Source organism: Chrysoperla carnea, chromosome 2, assembly GCF_905475395.1.
Source record: "Chrysoperla carnea chromosome 2, inChrCarn1.1, whole genome shotgun sequence".
NCBI classification, from domain to species: domain Eukaryota; kingdom Metazoa; phylum Arthropoda; class Insecta; order Neuroptera; family Chrysopidae; genus Chrysoperla; species Chrysoperla carnea.
The window spans coordinates 11,701,193-11,714,976 of record NC_058338.1 but is presented as its reverse complement, the minus strand read 5'-3'; the positions used below and the strand labels follow the sequence as shown (position 1 = coordinate 11,714,976).

The 13,784-nt window shown below is 30.6% G+C and overlaps 1 protein-coding gene across 2 annotated transcripts in view; it reads right to left on the bottom strand.

Moving 5' to 3' along the window:
- Positions 1-13,784, bottom strand: part of LOC123294117 (RING finger protein 17-like) — a 159,468-nt gene that overhangs the window by 143,178 nt on the left and 2,506 nt on the right. For both annotated transcript variants that reach the window (XM_044875207.1, XM_044875208.1), the window contains exon 6: positions 13,673-13,753. In XM_044875207.1, the coding sequence (XP_044731142.1) occupies positions 13,673-13,753 (81 nt within the window). The remainder of the gene's footprint in view (positions 1-13,672; positions 13,754-13,784) is intronic.

Genomic DNA, 13,784 nt, shown 5'->3' with positions numbered 1-13,784 from the left:
ATCGGGAAAAAAATTTTTGTTTTGGAATTTGATGAAACTCGGTGGATGGGGTAATTTTGATCCAAAAATTATAAAAATCAGGTTAATTTAATGATTGGATGCATATTTTCTGAGATATCGCAATATTTGGATCGATTTTAGTCCGTATCTCAAAAACTATTCTACCAGTCAACAAATGTACCCGATTTTTGTAATTTTTGGGTCAAAATTACCTTATATATTGAGTTTTATCGGAATTGGAGATAGCAAAAATTTTTCGATTTTTTGCAATTTATTTAAAGGGTACCCCTTTGAAAAAAAACGAGAAAATCGGAAAAAAAATTTTTGTTTTGGAATTTGATGAAACTTGGTGGATAGGGTAATTTTGATCCAACAATTATAAAAATCGGGTTAATTTAATGATTGGATGCAAAGTTTCTGAGATATCGCAATATTTGGATCGATTTTAGTCCGTATCTCAAAAATTATTCGACCAGTCAACAAATGCACCCGATTTTTGTAATTTTTGGGTCAAAATTACCTTATATACGGAGTTTTATCGAAATCGGATATAACAAAAATTTTTCGATTTTTTGAAATTTTTTTAAGGGGTACCCCTTTGAAAAAATCGAGAAAATCGGAAAAAAATTTTTTGTTTTGGAATTTGATGAAACTCGGTGGATAAGGTAATTTTGATCCAAAAATTATAAAAATCGGGTTAATTTAATGATTGGATGCAGAGTTTCTGAGATATCGGAAAATTTGGGTCGATTTTAGGCCGTATCTCAAAAACTATTCGACTAGTCAACAAATGCACCCGATTTTTGTAATTTTTGGGTCAAAATTACCTTATATACTGAGTTTTATCAAAATTGGAGATAACAAAAATTTTTAGATTTTTTGCACACTTTGAAAAAATCGAGAAAATCGGGAAAAAAATTTTGTGTTGAAAATTGATGAAACTTAGAAGTGAACATAAGGAGAGGATGGTAACAGAGAGTAAAGGAAGTGAAGACTATAACGCGATAATCTTTTGTAAGATTAAATTTGGCCGGGGAAGCGAATTAATAACAGCTAAATCAGTCATAAAAATTAGATATTTTTCTACAGAATTAAAATAAGTGCACATTATTATATGTCATTAAAATAAAGTAGGTAGTTAGATACTTATTTGTCAACAATAATTTTACTAGAATCAAGAAATGTTTTTTTAAATTGCATATACAAACATAATTATGTACCCCAGTAACATAGTTATGTTTACATAAAAAAAAATAAAATATAGTTAGAGAAGGTATGTTTTATGATTCAAGTTCACAAAAAAAAAAAGCCAGTAACGTAAATAGAGTATTTACAATTTATATTTTTACGACTTCAAATTCAAAAAAGGAGGAGGTTCTCCATTTGACTGTCTTTTTTTTAATATTTGATACTCGACTGGTTGAACCGATTTTCATGATTCTTTTTCAATTTCAAAACTGGTGCTTCTCATGTGGTCTCATTTCAATTGTCCAGTTCTAACAATAGCACCCATGAGAAAACCATATAAGTCTTAAATTTGCATTAATTATGTGCACGACAAATGGGCGAATAACTCAATATTACGCCAACCGATTTCGATCTTTTTTTTTATGACAAATTAGTTGATGATAGATTCACTAAAAATCACAAAATGAAAAAACAAAAAGAAAACCGACTTAAAAAAAACTATTCCAAAACAAATTAATATGCACTAAAAAGAACAAAAATAAGGATAATATAATGTAGTTACAATTATTGATATTTTTGGAGTCGCTGTCAGCCAAAATAATGTAGCAAACTGTTCTGTCCCAATTGTTTCCTTGGCTGACACCGATTCCAAAAATACATTATATTATCTTTATTTTTTAATTTTTTAGTGCATATTAATTTGTTTTGGAATAGGTTTTTTTGAAGTCGGTTTTCTTTTTGTTAACATTTTTTTATATAAGTATATCTTTTGTAAAAATATTATACTGCAAATGATAAATTATTATTATTATTAAGGTAAAACTTCAGCAAATCTTTTTATCAACAAATTTCTTGCATTGCGTATAATTTATTATCCAAGAAAACTGTTTTATACCTCAGCTTATCGCCGCGGCTACTTTGTATGTGCAGATTGAATATGAATATCCAAGATAATAAAAGATAAATAAAAGAAACTCATCCATTTCCAAGATGGATGATTTCCAAGAAACTCCATCAATTTTTTCCAATTAATTACCCTGTTACTTTAAACTACATAAAAAAGCATTCAAGAAAATTAAGTATTGGACAAAATTTTACAAAAATCTAAAAAATAAACCGTAAAATATGGACTGATAAAATTTTGTAACAGCCTAGCATCATAAGTGTCTTTGTAGATTATGTTCTTGAACCCTCAGGAAAAAAAATTGTTTACCATTAATGGTTATTATAACCACCAATGGTTATTACCATTTTTGGTCTTACAAGTGCAGGGCTAAAGAGAAATGGTCTTAAACGGTTTTCCTTAAAATTGAGGCACTTCCCCCGCTTATTTTTCTAAGAATTTTGTGCATTTACATTCAGTACGTGATACTGAACCTATTTAAATAAAAAAATAACTCCTGTAATTTAGTGCATTATGGATAAAAGTAACTAGCTTCTATATAACCTGTATTATGCAAGCTTTTTAGAAAAATGCTGCTGCCATATCTTTAATATCTTCCAAAGATGTATCAACTATTAACAACATGTAACTACCTTAAGGTAGTACTATCGGTAATAGACTTTGCATTCAGAATTTAATGGAACTTGTCATAGTTAACCAATTAAATTTTTAGGAGCCTTCAGAGAACTGAAAATCTGAACGTCCAGTTTTGTGAAACAAAATAAAATCTGTGATTTCCCATTAGGATCAATGTTAAAACATCTTTTTCAGTTCTCTGAAGGCCCCTAAAAATTTAACTGGTTAATTATGATATAATAATGGACAACTATGCCTTAAGTTTCATTAAAATCTAAATGCAAAGTCTATTACCGATAGTACTACCTTAAAGCAATCAAAATAAAAATTTTCTCCAATAAATTGCAAGCAATGTTGATGAAAATAGTAACCTTGACAGAGAAATTAAATCTAGAAATACAAGTTAGACATATGCAGAACATTATACATAATTTGCCATATGTTTTATTATATTCATATTAATTGAACGTCTGTCACAATAATAATGAAGCAAACAAATAGCTTGCCACACCTCCCACATTAATGTCTATTTAATCCAATCAGTAAATAAATATCAACACTTATTACACACAAATAATAATTATTATCAATATCTATGTAGCAACATGATTGTAATATTAATAAATAAAAAACTGGTTCAATTTACTTAGTGGTGGTATTACTGATCTTATGAGAAATATGCTAATTATTTTATTCATTTACATTTTTCTCTTGTCCTTTCAATGTCAAGTGTAATGATCACTAAGTCACTATCCTTAAATACTATGCAAAAAATTTATTTTAAGTTAGCATGAGACTTTGACTTATTTATACATTTTGTTGTTAACCAATCAAAAAATAACTTAAGATGATTGTAAAAAAGTTTTGGTTTATTGCACGGTACATACATATAAACCAAATACATGCTTTGTTGTCAAATAATGAGTTATTTTTAACTTTACAATACCATTCAACTACAAAAATATATAATATATTATGTGTAAGTTCTGCTTATAAATTTGATAATATAGATATCTCTCCTCAATCATCAATACTATAACTATAGTCGTCTCTGTTCATCAAATGATGGATCTTGGATGAACTCATAATTAAATTAAAATTTTGTTTTTATATCATCGACTCATTTTTTGGAAACGTCCTTAATCAACAGAAATACAATTATAAAGAAGTTTTTTTAGTTACAGCATTAACAACAATTCAATGCAACATAGCAAGCGAAACTTATATTGGCCCCTAAAATATTGGTTGAATTGAACTCTTGAACTGAAAGTATTTATTTTTTGTTTAATCAAAATATCAAAATGATCATCTTAATTATGTTTAAACTTTCATCAAATTAGATAGTATAGTATTTACCGTAATGTGTAATTTTTTTTTTATTAAAATAATTTCTAATAATTTAATCAAACCATTTTATTTTTTGTCTTTAATAAAACTATTTTTTCTCACAGTTATTACACCTCATTAATTTGTAATAATTAGACAGAAGTCATTTATAGAAATAATTTTGTTAACTGGTAGCTGATTTAGGTATTTTTATAGCATGTATATATGAAATATATCTAGGTATACTAAGTTTAGTCCCAAGTTTGTAAAGCTTAAAAATATTGATCCTATGAAAAAAATTTTGGTATAGATGTTCATAAAATCACCTTATTAGTCCATTTCCGGTTGTCCGTGTGCCTGTGAATACGATAACTCAAAAACCAAAAGAGATATCAAGCTAAAATTTTTATAGCGTGCACAGGACGTAAAAAGTGAGGCTAAGTTCGTAAATGAGCAACATAGGTTAAGGTCTTTAAATATCTCAATCTGATCAATGGTTTAGAAACACATAAAAGACAAACATGCATGCATACTAACATTTTTATATCTATAGAAGATAAATAAAAATTTCTAAAAAAAATATAATAAATTGATTTCATTATTTGTTTATTTATTTTATAAAATAAATAACTAAAAAAGTAACCACAAAATAATTCTTATAACCATTTATGGATACGACTAGTTTTAACTTTGACCATAAAACCAATAATTTAATTAAATAGAATTAAATTGTTTTATTTTTATTAAACACAAATGAAAACAAACAATTGACTGAGTTAATTTTTGAAATACCTTGTATAAACAATGTTGAAAATCAGTGTTTGCAATATTTTTAACTAGCTGGGAACTACCCGCTTTGCTGGGCAACATCCCCACTTGCACCCCTCCCTCCACATTTCCTTGCGTTGGATAACAGTTTTGTAATGTACACGTCATGCTCTTTTATTTGATACCCCACTTAGGTATATTTGTAAATATTCGATATTTCCTTCCCATTTTCTCGCTACACCTTTCTACCCTCCGAAGGTTAAAAAAATTTCTAAATGTAATTTAAAACATTCTGACCAAGTTTTGAACTATTAAAAGCCATAATTGAAAAATATGAATTTTTTATTCATGAACACCCCCGCAGCCCCCCTTGTGGGTGGAATTTCGTAAAATCCGTTCTTAGCTGACCTCTACTTGGCAAAAGGAATATTCCTGCCAAATTTCAAGTCTCTAGGTCTTATAGTTCCAGAGATATCGTGATGAGTGACTATATCTATAGAAAGTCTCCTATATATTTATAGAATAAATTAGAGTAGTTTCGAGCCTTCATTTGTTCTAGTTTTGAAATTTTGAATACCTGGCTACAAATTTTCAACTGTCGATCTTTTATAGTTTTGGAGAAAATGGACATCAAACCTCAAGACCCAATTAACCTATGTTGCTTATTTACTAGCTCAAACTTACTTTTTACGTCCTGGGCACGCTATAAAAATTTCAGAATGTGTTCTCTTTTCGTTTTTGAATAATCCTGATGATTGACGAGCCGAAAGTGGACTAAATATGTGATTTTATGAAAACCTATAATAAAATTTTGTTTGTAGCATCGATATTTATTTCTAAACGTTACAAACTTGGGACTAAAATTAGTATACCTTGATTATATATTTCATATATACAAGGTATAAAACGTGTAAAAGTTGATTATATGGAATATTTTCAATCATTTCAAGTGCTGTCAATTTACTGTAGTAGTTCAGTTAGAACATAGAGTGAGTAACACGAACACTTAATAAATAAGATTTACTAGAAATGAAAACATATTGTGTATGACGTAAGGGCCGTCCATCTAATATTACTTATTTATGCTCACTTTTATAAATCTTGAAAAGTAATATGTATCGCATACCTATTCTAAATTTTTTATATCCTTTGTTTGTGCCGAAAAACTTGACTTAGTTCAATTTTATTGAAGCCTTAGAAAAGTATAAATTAACATTTTCTTCTTTTTGATAACAAGAGAATTATACTTATAATGACGTAAAAAATTATTGTTATTTTAAAGGACCCCGCACACACAATACATTGTTTTTTTTGTTCGGTTAAAATTTTTGGATTAAGGTAATGTTGATCATGCTAATCAAAAAATCTTATGGGCTCAACCCTCAAAAACCCTTTCCTTCCGAACTGTGACTCTTCAAAGGTTATACATGCATGAGATATTGATTTTTGGTTTCGGCTAAAACTTTTTGAAAACTATGATATTAGGATAGTTTTGATCATGCTGATCAAAAGTTCTTATGTACTCAATAAATAAACCTTTCGCTTCTGAGCTACGGCCCCATGTAGGCATAACTTTTGAAGGGCCACAGTAAGGAAGAGAAGAGTTTTTGAGAGTTGAGTCTAAAATAATTTATCATCAGCATGAGAGTTTATGATCAGCATAAGAGCTTTTGATCAGCATGATCAAAACTACCTTAATCCATAGGTGGTTAGGGAATATTGATTGAGCTGCAGAATCCCGCTGAGAGTCAGGTATGGAGTATTTGGGATTATTAACTATAGGAGCCATTCCGGAGGAGAAGCTTCTGGCCTCGATAAAATCCTAGAACTTCATTTGCATATTAACTCTGTGGTTGATTCATTGGAACAAAACTGTTTCTATTGGAAGAATTGGCAGCGAACAGAAGATGATTTATGCCCAGTGAGTTTTACCATTTCGACGTAAATTACGCAAAATTTGCGCATTTTCTTTCGCAAAATACGCAAAATTTGCGTATTTTCTTTCGGGAGCATTAAACCAGTAGAAAGCCAACATTTGCCGTTAAAAAATGAAAATTGATTTTGCAGAATAGGAGCTTTAATCGAGTCAGCCAAGCAAAATTTTCATGTTAATTTAATTTCGTTTTAAAAAATAAAACTTTAAAAGAAAACCGTTTATAATCAAGATATAGTAAACCGATAATGTAATAAATATTTCTCTATTGGTGTTTTGAAAAACTGCACAGTACACTACAAATGCAAAACATATGCAAATTCCAATGTAATCAGTTTATGGTTTGTTGAGTACATAACTCCCTAGGGAGAGAAAACTGATCTATAACTAACTATAATAAACCATCGATATAAATTCATCATGCCTCATCTCCAATGCCAGCCAGTTGCCTAGTCAACCTGGTCAGACCAACTAACTCAATAAGGATGATAAACAGTACCATATAAAAACATATAATACCTACATAATGTAAATTCAATCTACACTTTACCTACATCCTACACGAACACTTCATATATGCAATTGTCACAACAAAACCACGGCCACTCATCCTATTCACCCCATCTACCTCTAAACCTTAGTAACTAGTTTTACCTTCACAATGTTATTATAGTGAATTTAAATAAATAGACGAGTCGAATAAACTAGTTTTCCGTCAGAAAATTAAAGAGGCCCGTTTATTGACGAAGTGATATTGAGGTGCAGCAAAGGATAACAAATTGCACTAAAAAACGATATCCCTTTAGTTCTCAAGTCCAAAGTATTTAACTCTTGCATTTTGCCTGTCTTTACGCACGAAACTCAGACCTTAGCATTGACTCACCAATATTTGAAACACCATCAAATATTGAGGTCCTACCAGAAAGCGGAGTATATTAAAAATTGAAAAGATTCATAAAATTAGAAGCTGCAAGAACAGAGAAAAACGAAAGTTTACTGATGTCAATGTTAAAATTTAAAAAAAAGTCGTTTTGGGTTCATTTAGTCAGGATGACAGACGAACGCTGGAAGGTGCGTTCTGTATGGACACCATATGACAATAAGCGAGGGAGACATGATGCGATTAAAAGATGGAGGGATGAAATTGTACAGTTTATGGGACATCAGTGGATGAGATTTGCAGCCGATATACCCAATGGATATTTCTAGGCGAGGCATTTGACCCGTTGGGATATTTTTAGGCTCTTATTATTATTATTATTAAACGGTCAAAGGGAAAAGGTTTTGTTAAAATTCGTATTCCTTAAAAAGTCGAAACACATCAAAACAATGAAAATTGTCGCTAAAAATTATAATTTATAACAATGAAGACGTTTTTATACCAAAATAGTCAATAAACTGATCTCTTTAAATTTTTAACGGAAATGGTAATTTTGACTTCCATACGACTCGGCTAAAACGTTTTACTTTACACAATAAATAGATTTGAGTAATAGTAGTACACGGTGAAAAAAAGGGCTATTTTTCCTATTTTACATGAATATTTTTCAAATTTTAACATTGGAAAATGTACTAAGTTAACATAGTTCATATACTTAAAAATAGAAACTAATCGATGCTCTCGGCTTCCTAAGCTAATTCCAAGTCTTTAGGTTTTATGAGTCTGAAACAGTCGTCTTTATGCCCCCTTGACTTTTACCTTAATTCAGGGTTATTCAGAGTGGAATACGCCATTGGACGGTGGGAGGTTCCCGGCAAAAATTATGTAATGGCGTCTGGATGACTGGAACAAGAGAGATAATAATAGAAGGCTGTCCTGGGAACTACAACAGGATTATGTGGGGTCATAAGTTTGAGGAAGTCTGTCGGGCTTGCACTCTTTACTTTCTACTCTAGCAAACTGAATTCGCCTTTTTGAATTTTCTAATTTTCCCTTAATATCAGCGACATAAAAAACCTGGACTAAACAGTTCAACTTTTTTTTAACAGTCTAGTTCCTGTTTTAATTAGTATGAATTATTATCGCCAGTTGACTGGCTTTTTCTGATTTGAATTTGAATATTTATGCTGGTCTTTAAAATTGGTAAGTACAAGTATTGCAATCTGGTAGTCTAAATTGGAACTACTGAAAACGGGCTCACTTCCTGCTTTAATAAGTACGTATTAGTAATTCCAGTTACCAATAATATTTGTATTGGATTCACTTAATTATTATTATATGTTCATTTTCCCATACTTAAATAGAAAAATAAGTCTTTTATTTTTCTCCGTGTATCAATAATAATGTAAAAAGTGTTTATATGTTCTGTGTTGATAGATTGGATTTCGAAAATTTATATATTTACATATTAGAAAAAAATATCTGCAATTAATTTAGTTAGATATTACCGTTGTTCATTTAGTTGGTAGACGTGAGTATTTACATACAGAATGTAATCCTCTACCTCGAATTCTATTGTTGAATTAGAAATATAATAAATAACATATTTGTTTTAATATTTCAGATGTAATCCTCTACCTCGAATTGTAATGTTGAATTAGAAAAATAACAATAACAAGTTAATAACAAGTGAAAACACACAATTGACTGAGTTAATTGATGAAATACCATGTATAGACAGTGTTCATGACTATCACATTGCACATACATACATGTCGCACATACATAACTGCTGTATAATCCTATATAATACATACTATACAATTTGCGCTTAATTTGCAACCTCACGGATAAACAGTGATGTTTACGAAAAAATGTTTCAAACAAAAGTTGTTTATTGTTGTATCAGGAACATTTTTTACATTTAAACTTTTGTTCTATCTCTAACGGTTTACAAGATGGGTCATACGGACCCAAGACCCAATTGACCTATGTTGCTCATTTACGAACTCGACCTCACTTTTTACGTTCTTAGTACGCTGTAAAAATTTCATAAATCGAGATAAAATCGGGATAAATCGAAAAAGCACAAGTACCTCCCATAAAAATCAACTGACGATGGGTTAATTCCTTGGTTAAACTGTTTTTTCGGTTTTATTTCCTCGATTAAATTATTTCTTAAATAAATTCGATTGGTTTAATAATGAAATTAATTGAATGTCGTTTTCTTGTTTCAGTTTTCACAAATTTCACCAAATCCGCAACAGTATTAAAAAATGAAGATATCATTTCAGAAAAAATTACTAGCATTGAAAACCTAGAAGTTTCTACAAAAACACCAAATGAAAATCAAACGGATAGTACTCAACGTCAAAGGCGGTTAATACCGTACTCTACGTTTTACGTGCCACAAGAATTACAACAAAGTCAACGTCTAACGCCATATACTCAACAAGGACAAAAGGGCTATCTAATACCACAAAAAATACGCGTAATACCTCAACAACAGCAAAATCCTGTTCCTAATACACCCGTTTTTTCTGAGAGTAACAAATTACCGGGCGGATTTACACCAATGACAAATACGGAACAAATTGCTCAACAATATTCACTCACCAACAATAAAAATCCTGACTTTGGGCAAATTTACGATAAATTAGCTTTATATAAGCAATTGGTGCAACAACAATTAGCTCATCCTTCAATCGGATACGCTTCGGTTCCCCAACAGCAGCAGCAACAACAACATCAAAAATTAATTCCGGTTTATAAGATTCGCAGACCGCCATACGCGTCACCAATTAGAGGATATCAAAATCCGCAACCAATTCGATATAAAACCATTATAACTACTCCAATTTTAACTCCAACCAAAACAATTGTTCAAAGCTACACACCCCAATCGTTACGAGATGAACCTGAATCAGTAACCAATAAATATAATTCCTACGATTCAATGACGAATCCATACCAACCTCCTGCTGCTCCTGTTAAATCATATCCAGAAAATGTAAAATATGTAACTTATCAAGAACCCCTTCAAAAACAGCAACATCGTAACCAAGTGAAATATATTTACCAACCACCAATTCAAGTAAGCGAAAAACCTTATGAGGAAAATGTAAAATACGATTATCAAGATCCACCTGTAATTGTAACTCAAGCTCCAACCAAATATTATCAGGAAACTATTACATCAGAACGAAAACCAGACTCAATGAAATATGATTATGAGTCACAATCAGTGCTAATAACTCCGAAACCTGAAATCACTAATAATGGCTATAATCAAGAAACAGTTACTCCAGAAGCTGTTACAATTACCCCAAAACCTGTTTATATTCATACAGAAAATTCGATTTCAGAAGCGTTAAAAATGTTACCTCATGTAAATCCGTTACCACAAACTTTCCCTCCATCAATTGATGAGAATGTAACTCCCAATCCAATAGCCCTCCCTAAGAATACAAACTCTTTGGGGCATTTATTATCAGCCTTACAATACAGTAACGCACTGCCACAAAAATTTACATCAAATAACATTGGAACTAGTATCAAAACTTTGATTAACATTTTGAACGCCTTACAAGCCAAATCTAAAGATAAACAACAATTTGTTATTCCTGTGCCAAGTGCAGGACCTGTCCCAGAAACAACAGGTTTGACAGAAGATATTCCAGTTCCTGTGATTCCCGAACAACCGCAATCTATTGGCCATTCGCATCAACATTATGACGATGATGGCACAACTACTCAAGTATTTCCAATGCCTACTTTAGATGGAGGTACTCCTGGTAAACCTGGAGTTGATTATCCAGCATTGTCGCATATTCCACAAACGAGTTTCGATTGTAAAACACAACGATATAAAGGATTTTTTGGAGATCCAGAAACAAATTGTCAGGTATGTAATGAAAACCAATAAATAGCCTTTCAAACTAGCGTTTAGCCATAACTTTCACGCGTAATAATAGAATGAAATAAGGAGACTTTTTGAATTTCTTTTTACAGGTATGGCATTATTGTGATTTAAATGGTGGACAAGCCTCATTCTTATGTCCAAATGGAACTATTTTCAGTCAAGTGGCCCTCACTTGTGATTGGTGGTACAATGTAAAGTGTTCGACAACTCCACAATTATATGTATTAAATGAGCGTCTTTACAAGTATATTTTACCATTCAAACCAACATTCCCGGAAGATTTTAGTGGGCCTTTAGTTGATAAGTAAGTACAACTAAAAATTTTAAACTTTTTTGAACCAGAATCGATTATTAACATGCGGTCCCCAAATTTTGCAAACTTGAATACCTTCACCTCCCGCTCTATTAAAGGAGTTGGCTCTTATTTATAGTAGATTCTCAGAAATTGTAACAATCGTCATTAATAATCGAAAAAAGTGAAATAATTAAATGCGTCGATAAAGACGGCACACTTCTTATGATTCAGTTTTGAATTTCATATAAACTGCCCAATTAAATTATTTTACAGTGAATGGGTGTTTTTTTTTTTAATTTTTTTCAATAACAATATCTCGAAAATTAGGCCTCAGATAGAAATTTGGTAAAGAACTTTTTCGTTCGTCTTGTTAACCTTATTCAGGAAGTGTAGAGTTATACAGTCAATCATAGAACACTCTGTATATATTTATAATTTTTGTTTTGCTTTTCTAGATACATAACACAAAAGTTCCAAGAACAAGAAGCCGAATTACAAAAAGCAAAAAAAGGAAAAACGAAAGTCAGCACAGACAGTGCTGAAAATATCAACTCTAACGAAGAATTACAAAATCTAAATTCGAACGAAAGCCAAGAAATTGATCGACACGATCGACGTAATGAATCAAGTATAGATTACGTAACGAGTTCCAAGGAAGTGTCAAAAGAGATAAGATCATAGTGAAAGTGAACACACTGTGAAAGACTCCAATGGAGTATTTTTCACGTCTACCTACAGTGATACAAAGACTTGATTCTCAAAATATTTATTAATTTTATACTAAGTTATAAAATGGGGCTAATTTTAAAATAGTGCCAAAACTTTTATTTATATGAAAACTATGTTTTGTGAAGATTCCTAATCTTATAATAATACTTAAAGAATGTTATTTTAAAACAATGTTGATTTCGAACATCAAAAAATTGGTACCCGACCAGAATAACTTTAAAAATTTAACTTATAAATTTGAACTATGTAATTTGAACCTTGTATACTCAATGTCACAAAAAATGCTCGTTTTAAAACATTCTAAGTGTTACTATTATAACATAACATATGATGCGTACGCTTAGAATGTTTTAACTGTGGCACTTTTTCTGACAGTGAGTGTACAACTTTTAAAATTTAAACCTTGAGCAATTATAACTTGAGAAACTCACCAATCTGCAAATTTCTTGCGTTTTGCCTATGATTGCATTCATCCTGTGATCCGTGGGTTGGTCATGCCTCTAATGGGACCGAGTTAGCAGAGGCATGTTTCGGGCCAAAGGACATCCTTCAATTTTCTAAAGTTATAATTTCTCAAGGATCAAATTGTACAAGGTTCAAAATGTAAAAGTTCAAATTGTACCACAGGTCAATCTATTGCCTTAGTTATTTAGGTATGGGACCAAAAAAATACTAGTTTAGCCACATCAAAATAATTTCTTCTCTAGTCACTTTCTAATTTAAATTTACACAGGATACAAAATTTTCCACAAACAACTTAACGTTATTAAAATTTGAGCAGATAGTGGTGCCATAAAAGTGCTCAATAATTGTATCACATTCAAAAATATATAATTCAAGACACATCTTAATACAAAACGAATATTTTAATTTAGTATTCTCTATTTTTTTTAAAATTTCATTCTTCTGATAATAAACTAAAAGTGGCTAACTATAACTAAATAAATGATGAAAAATTTATCACCAGAGACATTCAATTTGTTTTCACTTTGTTGTTGTCACATAATTATTAAAATAAAAAACATTCTTGTAATTTAAAAAAATTATTGTTGTAATTGTAAAAAGTTTATAAAAAAAAAATATTTTTAATATTTTATATTTATTTCACTTACCTTTAATGCATTTTCCCAATCACTATTGAGGGCTCGAACAACACCTACTTTTTCTTTGACTTCATCAACATAATTTTGATTCTACAAATATTAAAAACATGTCAAACATCGC